Source organism: Podarcis tiliguerta (assembly GCF_965153285.1).
Source record: "Podarcis tiliguerta genome assembly, chromosome: 8".
Taxonomy (NCBI): Eukaryota; Metazoa; Chordata; class Lepidosauria; order Squamata; family Lacertidae; genus Podarcis; species Podarcis tiliguerta.
Window position 1 is genome coordinate 73,935,502 of NC_139541.1, and position 17,071 is coordinate 73,952,572.

Below are 17,071 nucleotides of genomic sequence, written 5' to 3' on the forward strand. Positions count from 1 at the left end.
CGAAAGGAACAGAAACGATTATTTATGTATGCGAGGACAACAGCGTGGATACTACTGGCCCAAAAATGGAAAAAAGACAAGGTCTTGACCAGGCACGAATGGTTGATGTAGATGATGGACAACGCCAAATGACGAAAATAACCAGGGAAATCAGAAATAAGGAATGGGAAAAAATTTACAATTTACTTAAGAGAACACTGTAAAGAACTAAAAACTTTGAGAGGATTTGAGTAACGCTTGCAATTTACTAAAAGCTAAGGTAAAAATGGATTATTTTAAGAAAAATAGAGAAAATATATGATGCAGTAGAAAATGTTTGATAATGGAAACCATGGGGGGGGGTGGAGGGAATCCTAAATGTTGATGATTGTGACTAATGCTTGAATTCAAACGAATTGTGCAAAACTGAATAAAAAAGATTTACTTTTCTTTTTTTAAAAAAGAGAGAATAGCCATGTTTGTGTAGCTCCCTAATAGAGAAAGCTCCATGACCACTGCTGGCTCTAATCGAGACCTTCCTAGTAGCTGTGTAAGTGGCTGATTTATACCTGGCACACTCGGCCATTGGCACATTCAACTCCTGAGGTCTCACTTCATTCTTTTCACCCTCTGGAAACCACGTCGAAGACAGCAGGATCAGTTTTGCTGCTTAAAGCCTCCATTGCACACACAGCCCATTCTACACTTTCCAGCCTTATTGGAATGGATCTAGTATCCAGGCTTTTCCTGAAGGAGCGTCTCCACCCCACCCACAATTCAGCCCAAACACCGAGATCTAGTTCTGAGGGCCTTCTGGAGGTTTTCTCACTGTGAGAAATGAGGTTAGAGGGAACCAGACAGAGGGCCTTCTTGGGAGTGGTACCCACACTGTGGAATGACTTCCCATTAGATGTCAAGGAGATAAGTAATTATAGAACTTTTGGAAGACATCTGATGGCAGTCCGGTATAGGGAGATTTTAAATGTTTGATGTTTTATTATGTTTCTTCATATACTTGAAGTGTCTGAGATAACCCAATCAGATGGGGTGGGGAGTAGAAATAAAAAAATTCCTTCACTGAGACAATTCCTTCACTGAGCTTTGAATTTCAGTATGTTCCTCTTTATCTTGGCGGTGAACAAATAACACCCATTCCCGGACCTCACTGAACCATTTGTTCCCAAGTGTTGCCTGCGACATGAGACCATGGCCTATAAATAACTCTAGGTAAGCCTCTACCTGCACCAATTCCCTTGTTGATCCATCTCTGCTCTGAATCTCCTAATCTTTCCAGAATGATGAAGGCACTCCTGAGCGCATGCCTCCTCTTGTTCCTGCTTTCTCCAGGTAAGACGGGGAACATTTAATTACCTTTAGTGGACACTGAAAAGAACTTGTAGCTTGGGAGAGAAGGGGAGTTAGAAGTGCAGATCAACACCCCAGAGAGCAAGGAGGGCAGGGTTACCAAGAGAAAGTAGCAGAGAGTTAAGTCATGGATTTTTCTTGTGTTGTCATTATGATGGGCCCGACGACTCTTTTTCCCCTGGCACCGTTGGGCTCGTCCTCTCACTTAAGTATAGTGCACCCAACTCACAGAACACCAGTCCCACGGATTTCCACAGTCTACCTCAGATTACCTTGTAGGGGATTTGCATGAAGTAAAATTTAATAATTAGGAGTCTCGAGCAGGATTTGCTCAAATAAACAATAACAATTTTATTTAACAAGAAAGTTTATGACACGAGTAGATAAAACTGAGAATACTTCAGTCTACAATGTTATTTCACTTCAAGGTTTTCTCATTTGTTTCACACTTAATACTTTGGTTCTTAACAAGGTGGTACTTTCTGTCAGTTACACACCCCTAGACAATCCTGCTCCTGAGGTACTCCAAGGTTTCACTGGTTTGGGAGTCTTCTCTTACTAGAAGAATCTCCCTCCTCCTGACTGGAATGAGACCTAAGTAGACTGTCTCTTTACAGCTTTTACTTCTCCTGTAAACCAGTGTTGTTGGCAATGGCTTCAAGAGTTTTAATTAATGAGTGTTTTACTCATTTCCTTTCCTTTTATTTTATTCTGTTAAAATCCTTTTAAAATTGAACCCCTTTTAATTTCCTATCACCTCCTCCTCTTAGTCTCATTAAGCAAACTGCAAAATCAACTAATGATAATGATAATGATGATAATCATCATCATCATCATCATCATCATCATCATTGAAGTAAACTTTTGCTTCTGTCTTCAGCATTACCTCTGAAATGCAGATATACCTTTAACAAGACTGGAATGACCTTCAATAGCTATCTTGAAACAGCTTGTGGCTCCAAGCAAGATTCCTGTGTTGCCAGTGTTATGCGTACAAATATAAGTAAGATTTTCCTGCCTTTTTGTCTTTTGCTGTTGGATTAGATTAGGGTTCTATAGCATATAGAAATCTATGGTAGGGCAACTCACCCATGAAAAAAGTGAGTTTAGGAAGCTGTAGCACTTCAGCTATAGATGAATTAGAACTCCCATCAGCCTCAGCTAGCCTGGCCATCAGTCAGGGATGATGGGAGATGTAGTCCAAGAACATCTGGAGGATCATAGCTTCCCAATCCTGAATTAAGCAATAGCTTGCATATGAAAATGGGGAATGTAACATCACCTGATCACAACCAATGGCTGAATCTGGGCGCTTATCTCCAAGCTTAGGGAACTTGATTTGCATCAACATGAAATGAATAATGAACTCCAATTTAGTTTTGGTTATCAAACTAGAAATAAGCCTAGAATATAACCTGGATGTCCCCTTTGCCATAAATGACATTGAAATTGAGAGTCCTTTCAGAGATCTATAAAAAGCTATTCAAAAGCTGAGCAATTGGGATGGGAAATGGAGGTGCTTCAAACTTTCATGGCTCCAACTCCCCCATCAAGTAATTTTGAAATAAGTCTCAGGGATCAAATTATTAGTCTTGCCAAGTGTCTTGTGTTCAACAACAGGAGTTCAGGGAAGCATTTCCCCCATCCTGCAAAATGTTATGATCAACCAGCAGAGAGAGTGCAGTGTATGTCAGATGTATTGTCGGATGTACAGGAGAAGGCATGAGTCCTCATGCTAGAAATTTGATGTGAAATGAAGTTCTGCATACATTCCAAATTTAAAGCATTATATAAATTACTTGCAAACATAAAAACAGAGGTTGGTCCTATGGATTAAAGAGGCAAGAGACTACTGCTTGTGGCAGAGAGGTGAACTCATAAATGCCTGCAGAAAACTACTGTGTTCCACCAGGGCTATGCAGATCATTAAGAATAGATCTTTCCACACTGGTTAATTGATATCTATTTATTTACTTTTAATGTGGTTTTTCTTGTATCTTTTATGTATTATTACTGAAAAATATTTTGATATTTTTTTCCTTTTTGTTATAGCAGTGCACACACATTTAAACAAAGAAACAAACAGCACCTCGCTTTAGATTGCCAAATTTAATAATACCTTCCATATTGTTAATTTGAAAAGGTCCTGATTCTGACATCAAAGAAAATTGGAACCATTACAATGAATGTACCTTAGGAGCAATAGTCGTGAATATTTTCCCCAGATCTAGATATTTCTTTCAATTTCTTTTTCATAGTGGTACTCCAAGCGCAACTTTTGAATAAATGCACGTCATCAGACAATTGTCTCTCAGGCAATTTCAGCTTCACTGCAGGGGATGGTAAATTCTTTGAGATGAAGAAGCACTGCTGCAACACGGAACTGTGTAACAATGCAACTCTCAGTCGTAAGTTTCTGTATAATTTTAAAATACACAACATGTTAGGGCTTTGCATTGGATTTGGCCAAAGGCTGGATACGTAGTCAATCAGCAGTACTCAGAGGACCTGGGCCTCATTCAAAAGGGGTGAGCAGCCCCAGATGGCTATATGGGTCGAGCCATTCAGCACTATCAGGACCTCTCAAGGGGTGGAGAGGCAGGCAGGATGAAGAAGTAGGCATGAGGAGAAACTGTGAAGAAGAGGGACCTTCTGGGCAACTACATCTCTGCCTGAGAAGGGATGGGTTCCCTTTCCAACCAGGCCTCTCTCCTGAATCTGTCCCAATGCCAATCCTAAACCCAGACTGGGTCTAGATAATCTTATTTTCAAAATAATACTTGCTGGTGCCCCTCCAAAACTGTAAAGCCCTTGGGTGAATTACAATAATATAACATACAGATACAAAAACAGATAAAACGATTAATATGCTCACTATACTTTTGATTTTGGCAGTTCCTGATCGCAACGTGCTGACTGAAAATGGCCTGAAATGCCCAGCCTGCTTCTCCAAAGGAACCACACAGTGCGAAAGTGAAAAGACCATCAACTGCCTTGAGAATGAGACTCAGTGTGTTGTTTTTAAAGGAGCTCTTCATATAGGTAACATTGCTACTCAGACAGGGGGAAAGGGCCTAGTCGTTGGCTGGGTCATGCAAACTCCCTCCTGTTCTCCTGTTCTCCCTCCCCCCTCCTTTCCCTTTCCCTTGCATATTACTAAAAATGTGAGAGGGACCACATCTCCCACTGGCCCTGTTAAGTTGTGGGCAAACATAGTAGATGACACAGTGATTTCTCCAGAGCAGCTCTTTATTGTAGCTGGACAGAACTGAACAGCAAACAGCTCAGCCGGCCTGCTTTTATAGGAGCCGGCTGTCAACATTGTATCAACAACAACCCAGGGTTTCCCGCCTAAAATAACTGACGTGGACCTGAGTGAAAACTATCTACAGTATCCCCCTGTTGGTCCAGGGGGAGAACATCAGTACATAACACCCCTCCCCACCGAGATAAGGCGTTAGTTACAATCGTAATGGTTTCCTTATATACAGCACTACACGTAATGGTTCAATTAGGCACAAAAAGCATATTGGTTACATTTCCCATACTTAAACCAACAGTGATACATGTCCAACAACATAGTCCTTTAAATAAGTTGGGCGCTTGGAAACTCTGCCAGACCGCCAGGGACTGGTAGCCAAGTCCGGAGGGCCACCCAATTCTTGCTGAGGCTGTGGTGCGACCCTAGGTGGCGTTGAACCCAAATCCCCTGGATCCACTGCTGTGGATGGAGCCTCCACAAGTGGAGTGGTCTGAGTCTGTGGTAAGTCTGGCAGACCCTCTGAAGCGGCTTGGTTCGGCTCCACGCTGGCAGTTTGTGAGGGAGGTGTAGGTGGAGCCTCGCCATCTGTAAGTTTCTCTTCTGGAGCCACGAGCGCAGTTGGGGGCACCCCGGTAGTGTCCAAGTCCCCAACCCTGCGCCTAAGCTGGTCTATGTGCTGGCGCCACAAGCGTCCGTCTTCGAGTGCCACCTGGTACGAGCGAGGTCCAGTGACTCCCACTACTGTGGCTGGCACCCAAGGAATGTCCCCCACATAGTTCCGGGCAAAGACCTGGTTTCCTGGAACAAAAGACCGTGGCTCGTTGGCACAGCCTGGGGGTTCAGCCACGGCAAAGTCCGGGTGCAGCCGGTCGAGCGGTGACCTGAGGCGGCGGCCCATAAGCAGTTCAGCAGGACTCCGCCCTGTGGCCGTATGAGGGGTGATGTGTTGCACGAACAAGTATTCGGCGACCCGCTCGTGCCAGTCTCCCTGGTCCAGGCGCGCCAGTGCCTCTTTTGCCGAGCGCACCATTCTCTCCGCTTGCCCATTGCTGGATGGATGAAATGGTGCCGTTAGGGCATGGCGGATGCCCAGTCCCAAAAGATACCGCTCAAAAGTGCCTGACGTGAACTGCGGTCCGTTGTCGGAGACAAGGACATCAGGACACCCGTGCGTCGCAAAGAGTCCTCGCAGCACCCGGATGACGGCCTCGGTAGTGGTGGAGGGCATCAGGGCCACCTCCAGCCATTTGGAATAGGCGTCTACCACTACCATAAAGGTCCGGCCGTGAAAGGGGCCAGCCAGATCGATGTGCACCCTCGACCAGGGTGTCTTTGGTGTCTCCCAGGTGTGTCCCTTAGCTGCCGGTGGTGCAGGCCTTGATTCTTGGCACGCTTGACAGGCGGACACCCAGGCAGTGATGGCATCGTCCATGTTAGGCCACCAGACGTAACACCGAGCCAACGCCTTCATTTTGACAATTCCCGGGTGGCCAACGTGCAGAGCCTCCAGGACGCGTTGACGGAGTCTTTGGGGAATCACGAAGCGGTCTCCCCACAGCAGACAGCCGCGATGAGCCGAGAGTTCATGTTGTCTGGTTGTGAAGGGCTGGAACTCCGATGCAAAAGGCCCTTGTGGCCACCCCCTCCACACCCAGTTGAGCACACGGCTGATGGTGCGATCCTGGGCAGATGCGGAGGCCACAGTGGCAGCCGATACAGGCGCTTCCGGAAGATCCTCAATCAGGAGGAGCGATGAAGCTGGAGCCAGGTCTTCCACAAATGCTGGAAGAGGGCAACGGCTGAGGGCATCAGCATGGCCCATCGATTTCCCCGGGCGATGGACGAGCCGGTAGTGGTAGGCAGCCAGGAAAACAGTCCATCGCAGCATGCTCGGCGAGAGGACCGGTGGAGTTGGACGATCACCGGCGAGGAGGCCCAGGAGCGGCTTGTGGTCAGTGATGAGGTCAAAAGTCCTGCCATAGAGGTATTCATGGAACCTCTTCACTCCAGCCACAAGTGCCAGTGCCTCCTTGTCGAGCTGGCTGTAATTCCATTCCGTCTGAGATAGCGTCCTGGAAAAGTAGGCGAGCGGTGCTTCTCTTCCGTCTGGAAAACGGTGACTAAGGACAGCGCCGATGCCAAAAGGTGAGGCATCGCAGGCAAGGACCAGCGGCCTGGATTCACTGTACTGTACCAGCACACTGTCCAATGAAAGGAGAGCCTTGACCGCGTTGAAGGCTGCCATCTCCCGATGACCCCAGGACCAAGGCGTCTTTGTGCTGAGGAGTCGGTGAAGAGGCTCAGCCACCGTGGCTTTGTGGGGCAGGAACATGTTATAAAAGTTCAGCAGCCCCAGGAACGCCTGCAACTCCGTCTTGTTCTTTGGAATGGGGGCCTGCTGGATAGCGTGGATCTTGGATGTGGTCGGGTGAAGTCCGGAGGTGTCGATAAGATAGCCCAGGAACTCCACCTGTGGAACGGCGATCTGGCACTTCTCCCTCTTTACCTTGAGCCCAGCCTCTTGGAACCTGGTCAGCACGGCACGGAGGCGCTCGAACAGCTGCTGGTGTGAGTCTGCGGACACCAAGACGTCATCAAAATATGGTACCACGCCCGGAAGCCCTTGCAGGAGACGCTCCATAAGGCTTTGGAAGATGCCAGGAGCCACACTCACCCCGAACTGCAACCGGCGGCAACGGAATGCCCCTCGGTGGGTGACGATCGTCTGGGCTTCAGCAGTGGCATCATCGACGGGCAGTTGTTGATAGGCTTGGGCAAGGTCCAGCTTAGCGAAGACCTTACCTTCACCCAGGGAATGCAGCAGGTGTTGGACAACAGGAACCGGATAAGCGTGCTGCTGAAGTGCCTTGTTGATCGTGCACTTGTAGTCAGCGCAGATTCTCACCGACCCGTCTGGCTTGACAGGCGTGACGATGGGGGTTTCCCACTTGGCGTGGTCAACCGGCTCCAAAACTCCTTGGGTGATCAGCTTGTCCAGTTGTTCGTCCACCTTAGCCTTGAGAGCAAAGGGAACCCGGCGTGGCTTTAGCTTGATGGGGGCGACTTGTGGATCAAGGCTAAAGGAGATGGGCGTACCTGTATATTGCCCCAAAGTGCCGTCAAAAACCTCGGCAAAGTCTTTGATCAGACCCTCAGTCTCTGCGTTAGAGATGCAGTTGATGCCGGTGACTTCCAGGCCGAGGGCATCAAACCAGTCTAGCCCTAGGAGGCTTGGCCGCTGGCCTTCGACCACCACCAACCGGAGCAGGCCCGAAAAATCCTTGAATGCGATCCGGAACCGGCCAACGCCTACCACGGGAATGTCATTTCCCTGGTAGTCTCTCAGGTGTACGCGGTGAGACAGGGCAGACCCGGTGTCGATCTCCATGTCACATGGAGCTCCTTCAATGAGCACCGTGACGTTCAGCTTGCGTCGCGTAGGCGAGTCGGTTTGGCCAATCGTGGTTCCAGACGGGCAGCGGCAGTTGGTGAGAGCGAAACAGCTTTCCTTGGCAGACTGGAGTGAAGACTTGGACTTGCGAGTTGGTGAAGGGGGGGTGTCAGACGGAGCCGATCGGCAGACCTTAGCGATGTGGCCCCTTTTGGAACACTTCCTACAGATGGCGTCTCTGAATCGACACTTGGCACGGGAATGGTTGCCTCCGCAGCCGGCACATTCCGGTTGGCCCTTGGACTTCTGTTGGAACTTCCTGCGCTCCCGCTTTGTCTGGTGCACGTCATCGTCTTCACTGGAGGATGCCTCATCACTGCTGGCCTCTTCGTGATGCACTGGAACTGGCTTCCTAGCAAGACGCGGGCTGCTGGACTTGCGGATCTCCTGGGCGGAGCGTTCAGCAGCTTCTGAGGCCACAGCCTCCTCAATGGCTTTCTGTAGCGTGAGGTCTGGCTTGGCAAGGAGACGCCGTTGCAGATGGATGTCCCGGACCCCGCAGACGATTCGATCCATCACGGCATCGTCTAAGTCTCGGAACTCGCAGTGCATTGCAGCCTGTCGCAGGGCGGTGGTGTAGTTGTTGATTGACTCCCCCTCTGCCTGGTTCCGGTGGTAGAACGCATGGCGGGCAGCAATCTTGGACGGCTTTGGTGCATAGTGGTTGCGGAGCTTCTCTTGGATCGTGTCCCACGGTGTTGCCTGGACTGCTTCAGGCGCAACCAATGCTTGGGCCGTCTCAAACACCTCAGGCCCACAGAGGCTGAGGAATAGGCCCCACTTACGCTCCTGTGATACTTGCTTCAGCTCGTTGGCTTGGAGGTAGCAGTCGAACCGAGCGAGGTAGGAGTCCCATGATTCAGAGGCTGGCGCAAATGGCGGTAGAGGCACAAGTGAAGCCATGGTTCCGATGCCGGCGTGAAGGGCGATGGATGGAACACCGAGCTCTAGCCAGAACAGTCAGCTCTGAATTGGTTCTGTTCAGTGATTTCGCTCAGTGATTCAGCTCAGTGATTCAGCTCTGCTCAGAGGGTGGCTGCATCTAGCTGTGCTCTGATGTCCATCGATCCCATCCTCGTCGCCAGTGTTAAGTTGTGGGCAAACATAGTAGATGACACAGTGATTTCTCCAGAGCAGCTCTTTATTGTAGCTGGACAGAACTGAACAGCAAACAGCTCAGCCGGCCTGCTTTTATAGGAGCCGGCTGTCAACATTGTATCAACAACAACCCAGGGTTTCCCGCCTAAAATAACTGACGTGGACCTGAGTGAAAACTATCTACAGTATCCCCCTGTTGGCCCAGGGGGAGAACATCAGTACATAACAGGCCCCACTCTGCAACCTTCCTTAGTGTTTTACCTACCTGGACTGTGTCCTTTAACTCTCATAATGCCTCGCTTGTCCAGAAGGAGGATTCAGAGCGAGATGTGTATGTAAAACACCCTTCTGAACAAAAGTAAAAAGTGCATTCATTGCTTCACCCCAGTTGCTCCTGGATCCCTCCACCACTGGGTTGCAGTCCAGGGGAAAATGTGTCCCTCTTGCTCAAAAAGCATATTTATTATGTAAAAGGCATGTAATAAGTTTCCTAAATTCTGTGACTATGAGCAGTATCTGGCTAACTCAGCCATTAGTGCAAGGACTTACAGTTGTGCAACATGATTTCCGTTCTCTTCTACCTTTATGTGTTCTGTATCATCCCCAAATCTGCTCCACAGAACTGGGGAAAACCCCAGAATGTATTTAGGAGAACGAAGAGAGGGAGGATATACTCAGTTCCACAAGAATACATCATTTTGCTGATGTCATGATTTAGCTACATTAGTAAAGATATAGCACTTTATATTCGTTATAACACCATGACACACGATGACGTGATGGAATCCCATCTTTTGTAAATGGCATTTGCTTGTATGAAGTTTGCAATGCATTTAACTCAATCACATTTTTTGATGTGTCTAGATCCAGCCTTAGATGAATACGTCCCAATCAACATAGTTTTGAGGAATAATGCTGTTTGGAGACAAGACAAATTTGCCAAATCCCTCCTTTCTGAAAAGGAGAGGGTATTTGGAATGAACAGGGGAAGGGAATATGGGTTGATTTCCCCATAAAGGAAGAGGCAGAATCAAGGCCATTTGAGCTGCTTCTGCCCTACATTCTTTCTTCTTATCCTTCTCCTGCCCTTTATAGCCTGGGCTTTGCAAATTTCTCCTCTACGGGCTGGGTAAGAATTCTGAGAGGAGTTCCTGATTGGCTCTTGCAGTCCCCCCTTTTCACCTACTTCATGCTAGATGTGTTTAACATGAAACTCGTAAAATAAAAGGAGGATTCTCTGGATGCTTAGATCACAGTGGGGCAATGAGGAAGGCTCAGTTGGCATCGAACCATCCTGAGACACAATGGAGTGCACCTCCACCTTTTTTTGTGTGTGGCTGTTGACTCATGCCAGGTTCAAACACTCAAGGCTCCCACACCAGGGAAGGGAGTATTGTTTTCAAATCTTGCTGTGTGGCCACAGCATGTGGCTTTTAACATGCCCAGGAGATGGCAGGGATACAATTCCTCCCATTTTATTGGAACTCAGCTGCACACTAGAATTTGATCTGGTTAATCTAGTTAATTGGGCCTGTTTTCAGATCCTCTACTTTCATTTTATTTTATAAATATAACTTGTTTATTAATAATCTTTGTGTCTTGAGATTCCTTTGGGTATAATGGCAATTCTGAATTACATATGAGTTATTTTTTTACCTTAACTTCTGATGTTGAAAATTTTGTATATTCATGTTCCAATGAAATTATGATATTTTTCAGATTTTTTAAATTTACACATTTTAAAACTAACTAATTAAAATTCTCATTCACATCACAGACAGAATCTTCTAATCCCTGAGTAAAGGCCTTATGTCAATATTTGTTTTCTTTCCCCCCAGCTTTGACTAAGCACCACGATTTCACATTCCAAGGTTGTGGAACAACAGATTTTTGTGCCGTCCCGAAAAACAGAATATTTGGAACTGGGGGATTTGTCCTTTTTTTTACCCAAAAAAGATGTTATAATGCTTCAGGAATCTCACACCAGCCTGAACTTGAAGGGTAAATAGGACAGTGTAGACCTCCTCCTCGTGTATTGCAAAATCCATGGCAATGAGGGGGAATTGGAGGCCTAGTGGTGAAATCCAGGACTCAGGGTCTGTGGTTCTCTCTTTTTTTGTATTTGGTGGAGGTAAAGGGAAGACAGGGGAAGAGAAAAATGGGTCAAAATGTGAGGATTGTGAATTCTAAGAAGCCTGTGTCGATACAAAGAACCCTGTATTGTATCATTAACAAATAGTTAAATTTTCATTGTGATCATTACAAAACATAATAAATGGTTATGGGAAATAAAATTTTGGTTCTTAGTTCTGTTTCAGATGCAAATGCAATTATTATTTATGGGTTTAGCTGAAGCAATTTCAAAATTCTAAAATACATAAAACATAAAATTTCTCTCATTATAGTTGTCACTGTAAAGGCAGAACAGACCACTTTTTCAGAGGTGTATGGGCACTTGTCCCTTAATAAAAAGTTTATCATATACCCAATCCATCTCTCAATTGGGAGGTTTAAATATTTGAACAAACCTTCTCTTACGTCTTCATAGATGGGACAAACAAGCAAGTAGATGAGTAAATATTTAGGAACCTTATCTCCATGTAGGCAAACTTTTTCTACATAGGGAATCCGGTGATAGCATCCTTCAACTATGACAGACTTCATACACTGGAGTCACAGAACTGTAAATGCTTTTCTCCATTTGGGATTTGGGATCCTGGTTACATAGTGATGGTGCTGAATGTAAAGTTTGGCATATCAGGGTGCAGGATGGTCCCACCCATGGGGCAAGGTGTGGTGACCATCTTAGGTGGCTGAATCCATAGGGGCTGTCAGGAACATGGCCCCCCTCAGAAACTGAGCTGAGTTAGCAAAGGGCTAACTCTGCAGATGCGAGCTGTCTGTTTGGGTTTAGAGAGGACAGCCCACCCACCCCACCTTCCCAGGGAGTAATCTGTTTGTTCTCAAAAGGAAGAGAGGAAGAGTTGGAAGCCAGGCAACCATCAGATAAGCCAGAGTGTGAGGCTGTATCTTCTGGGGAAGAAAGGTAAAAAAGGTAAATGATCCCTGGACGGTTAAGTCCAGTCAAAGGCAACTATGGGGTTGTGGCACTCATCTCTCTTTCAGGCCAAGGGAGTCAGCGTTTCTCCACAGATAGCCAGCATGACTAAACTGCTTCTGGTGCAACGGGACACCGTGATGGAAACCAGACACACAGAAATACCGTTTACCTTCCCACCACAGCAGTACCTATTTATCTACTTGTACTGGTGTGCTTTTGAACTGCTAGGTTGGCAGGAGCTGGGACAGAGCAATGGGAGCTCACCCCGTGTTCGAGAAGCAAAGAGGCTCAGTGGTTTAGACCACAGTGACACCCACATCCCTCTGGGAAGAGACAGGCCAGCAATTCAGTCCCAGAATGGGAAGACTGGAGAAGCTTTAAGAGCAACAGAAGGGAAGGAGAAGAAAGGCGGGATTTTGGCATTCATGGATACAATGTTTGCGGGATTTTGGCGTTCATGAATACAATGTTCCAAGACCCCCAGAGGCTGGCTGTCACTTCCAGGCAACTTCTTAATTTGAGGCAGGGGAGTAGAATAGTGATGCAATTTTGGTTGGAGTTCAATAATGTGGTGACAACAGCTGGAGTGGGGGGATAAGCCCCTCATGGCGTTGTATCGAGCCGGGCTTAATGGGGACTTACTGGATGAACTTGCCAGGATGCACCCCCTCCTCATTAGAAAACACGGTACAGGTTACTCTGCAACCAAATCAGCATGCTATGGAATGAAGGGTCGAATGGAGGGGGCCAGGCAGGCAGCCATTAAAGATGGCTGGCATTCCTGACATCTCTGCCTGAAGGTTTGGCATGCTCTGGATGTGTTTTTCTTGTAAATAAACTTACATAAAACTGACAGAGAGTCCTTGATGCTTATCAGGCTGCTTGCCCACCAAAGATCCAACGAATTCCTTGCCCGCTGCTGCTGCCACAGTGGCAGCAACAGCTGCACTCCTTAGAGACCAGATTTACACCTCCCCTCCCAAATCAGGTTGCCTCTTCAGTGGGCTCTTGGCCATCAGGAGGTGCTGCTAGTCTCCTGTAGTCCTTGTTTCCTGTGGGGGGATATATATATATATATATATATATATATATATATATATATATAATCTTTATTGAGGTCCACAGACCCATAGAACAATTTCAGAACAAAATACAGTTAAGACAGCCAACCACAAAAGAGAGAGAGAAACCGAGGCAGTCAATTTGTTTTGTCTCGAGCTTGATGATCTTTGTTTCTTTTGACTTCCAAAAGAAACTTTGCCATGGCCAGTGTAATATCATCAGACCTGTCATCCAAACAATATTTAATATGGGAGGCTTCAGATTGCCCCCGCAGATTTGCTAGTAGGGGTTTGATCATTTGGTCCCTTGCTTGCTTGTACTGCCCATAATGCAGTAAGATATGCTTCATGCAGTCGATGTCCTGAGAACATAAAGCCTATTCTGATAAGGGGTGCCTCTCAGTCTTCCATTTAGCACTTCCGCAGGACATACATTTAGTCTGGCTTTGGTAAATAAATGCTGATAGGTTGGTACAGACAGGTTCCTAAGATATGAGCATATCTGAAAGTCGTACCCATATTGGATTCCTGCTGCTATTGGGCCACAGATTACATGGGATCGAGATGGCAGGTCTTTATGTGAAATGTTTCCTGTGGAGATCTTTATTCCTCACCCCTCACATTGTTCCTAATATCGATCTTCACTTAACCCCTTTTCCCCTGGAATGGGGAGGTACTATTTTGTGGTTTGCCTCAGCTGCCAACATGTCTTGGGCCAGCCTTTTTATAACTGAGTTTAAGTTTTTCCTGTATTATCAAGTCTTTTTTGGGTAGCTCTAAGATAGTACATATATTTTTATTCTGTGGTTTTACAAATTGCGCTCTTGAGGAGATCCCCATTTTTGTGCACCATAACAGATTTGTGGGGTGACTTTGACTTTGTAAGTTTTGAGGGCTGAAATCAAAACATAAGACTTTTTAAAACTGAGTTTAAGATGCGGAAGCATATATAGCAGACAGGAAGGATGAAAGATACAGGACCCTTGGGGCAATCATGGTGGAGCTTCAGTATCAGGATTCAGTTTCAGTTTTCCAGTCAATGGTGTATCATTCCTGGACACTGCCAGCTCATGTCTCCTGAAACTGATGTACAGGCCAGGGGCATGACAACTGTCTCTCCTAGTTGCCTTCAGACAGGGTGCCATAAACAATTGTCGCCCCCGCCCCCATTCCACTGGCTGAGCAGCCTGGTGTGGTGGGAAAGTTTGTTTTGCTGGGCAGGTTGGGTCCCCAAGTTTTTTTCTTTTTCGCTGCCAGCAAACAGTTAATGAATAGCAGCCTCTGATTGACCGGAATTCCAGGAGAGGGAGTTGAAAAGGAGAGGATTTGGAGAGACAGGTTTTTCGGTTGCGATAGTGGTTGGGAGAATAGGTTGGGAGATAGGTAGGAAGATAGGGAGTGAAAGGAGAAGGAGTTGGTTCTGGATATAAGCATCCACACTGAGGAATATATCAGAAGCTAGAGAAAGGTGTCTGTGAGCTTAGCATGAAGGACAGTGTGTGGTGTCCTGTAAGAGTAATAGGCCAGGAATTAACTGGGAGCTGAACCAGGAGAAGTAGAAGCTGGAAAGAGACAGTCTACTTAGGTCTCATTCCAGTCAGAAGGGGAGAGATTCTTCTACAAAAATAAAAGAGTCTGGGGTAGTTTGTAAGAATTCAAGTAACTGGTGTTCTGTGAGGTGGGTGCACTATATTTAAGTGAGGGCAGGCCCAACTGCACCAGGGGAAAAGTGCCATTGTGCCGTTGCACCTGGCAGGATATTTTGGTCATGCATACAACAGGCATCAGTAGTATAATAATACTACTTACTGTCAATTGTTTATTACCCACCCCTCTTGTGTTTAATTGGTGTTGTCATATGACACTCCACCCCAAGAGTCCCATCCCACCTCCATGGGCCACCATGAAAATGATTTTTTGGGGGATTCACATAACCCACCTGTGATGATGGCATACCACTGCTTCCTTCAAGTGGGCAGGGACCACCCACTTTTGCAAGGAGGCATTATCACCTCCCTGCCTGACCCAGTCAGCTGTCCCCTCTCTGCTAATATTCCTCAGACAAGAGGGGCAAGGGGCATTGTCCTTGAATGTTACCAACTGAAACTCATCCAACACAACAGGGCTAGACCGTGCACTGCACACTGCTTGAGATTCATCTGCAGTAACAGAGGGGTCAAGTTTCCAGTGGATGCAAGCAATTACTTCCTCAATATTTTTTGCAAACAAGTGACAGCATTGACAAGTCACAAGCACACTCCCTGGCTCCCAATGACATGCCCTCCCCATTTTCACCTTGGAGAATTCCTCACCCAGCCTCTCACCCTATGAGATGTCCACTTCTCCACCTCTCAACCTGGTTACTGGCACCAGATTGAGATTTCCCTCACCACCACTGGCAGCACATTAAGCCTTATTTTATTTTATTTTATTTCATATTTTATTTTATTTTATTTTATTTATTTTATTTTATATGTGATGTGATGTGATGTTATTGTAAAAGCTCAGACCAATACTTTCATATCATGTGGTTGAGACTGTTGGGATTTCAGTTCCCACCAGCTGCGAGGAAGCAGCAAATTTGTTTACATCATGTGATGTGACTGAGCGTGAGACAGGAAGTCTGAGTCAGTTCTCAGAGTTCTCAGAGTAACTGGGTGGAGTTACTGGATGTCTCTTCCGCTTCTGGATTGAAGCAGAGTCGTGTCGCAGACTCTCATGCTGGACTGCTCAAGGCGAGTAGATATGTATTTTACAGTCTTAATAAAGTAGCTGTTAGACTATGGACTGTCCTCTTTCTTCTGTGATGTGATGCCAGGAGAAAGTGAATGTGCTCCTCTCAGAATTCATCAGTCTCTCTGGACTGAAGTTGGATTCCTGGATTCCAGCCATAGAGTGACCTCTGGAGAAAAGCCCCGGAGTGCCTGGGGAGCTGGCAATGCTCCCGGGTGGGCGTTTTTCCAACAATTGGTAGCAGAGGATGGTTGCGGAACCATGGACGGCTGTTGGAAACCAGACCTCTGAAGTTTGCAGATGGATGCTAGTGCGGATCAATGGTCAAAAGGCTCGACTGGTGGTGCCAGGATGTATCGGATCTCTGCTGCTCAAGAAGCTGCTGCTTTGGAATTAAGCACAGCGAAGTTCCTCATTTCGGGGAGTTTTAAGCAGCCTGTTATAGCTGTTTTTCCCTGCCAGTCAAAGAAGTTGGGAGCTGATGGACTGCTTGCCACTAACAAAGGAACTATGAGTAATCAGTGTTTGATTTATGAGGCTGCTAATTCTCAAAGAAGCGAGACGGAATTGAGCAATTAAGACGCTCATAGACTGCTTGAAGTTTTACAGCTTGCTTTGAAGGAGCTGATAGCTGTTTAATTGGAGCCAAGATGGATTCCTGGCAAGGGGACGGGAAGATGCTTTGCCCCCCGCCCCGATCAACTCTAATTATTCGAGTTCCCAAAGCCAGGGGGAGCTCTGGAAAAACAGGCTGGTAGCAAAAGTCGTGCTAAGCCTCAGACAAAGGCTGCTAAAGCTTTGTATTTGCCAAAGTCTTCATCATTGACCTGGAATTCATTTGTGGCAGATGCGGGCGCCACGCACCACCTTTCTGGGAGAAGGGGGTTGTTTTCCAAATTTGAGAGTCGACGTTTCACCATGAAGCAAGCTAATGGTCAGGAGCTAGAAGCTACTGGGTTTGGAACAGTGTTTCTTCAGAGTCTCAATTTTACCATTAACAATGTGTACTATGTGCCAGGTTTGGAGTTTAACCTGCTCAGTGTGTCACAGTTGACAAAGCA

General features: G+C 46.6%; 1 protein-coding gene across 1 annotated transcript in view; it reads left to right on the forward strand.

Annotated features, from left to right (window-relative positions):
• Nucleotides 1-1,235: 1,235 nt before the first annotated feature.
• LOC310684624 (uncharacterized protein) overlaps nt 1,236-17,071 on the forward strand; it is a 211,110-nt gene continuing 195,274 nt past the window's right edge. Inside the window, exon 1 of the mRNA XM_083456033.1 lies at nt 1,236-1,326. Within this exon, the coding sequence (XP_083312159.1) occupies nt 1,275-1,326 (52 nt within the window). The 5' untranslated portion in view covers nt 1,236-1,274. The remainder of the gene's footprint in view (nt 1,327-17,071) is intronic.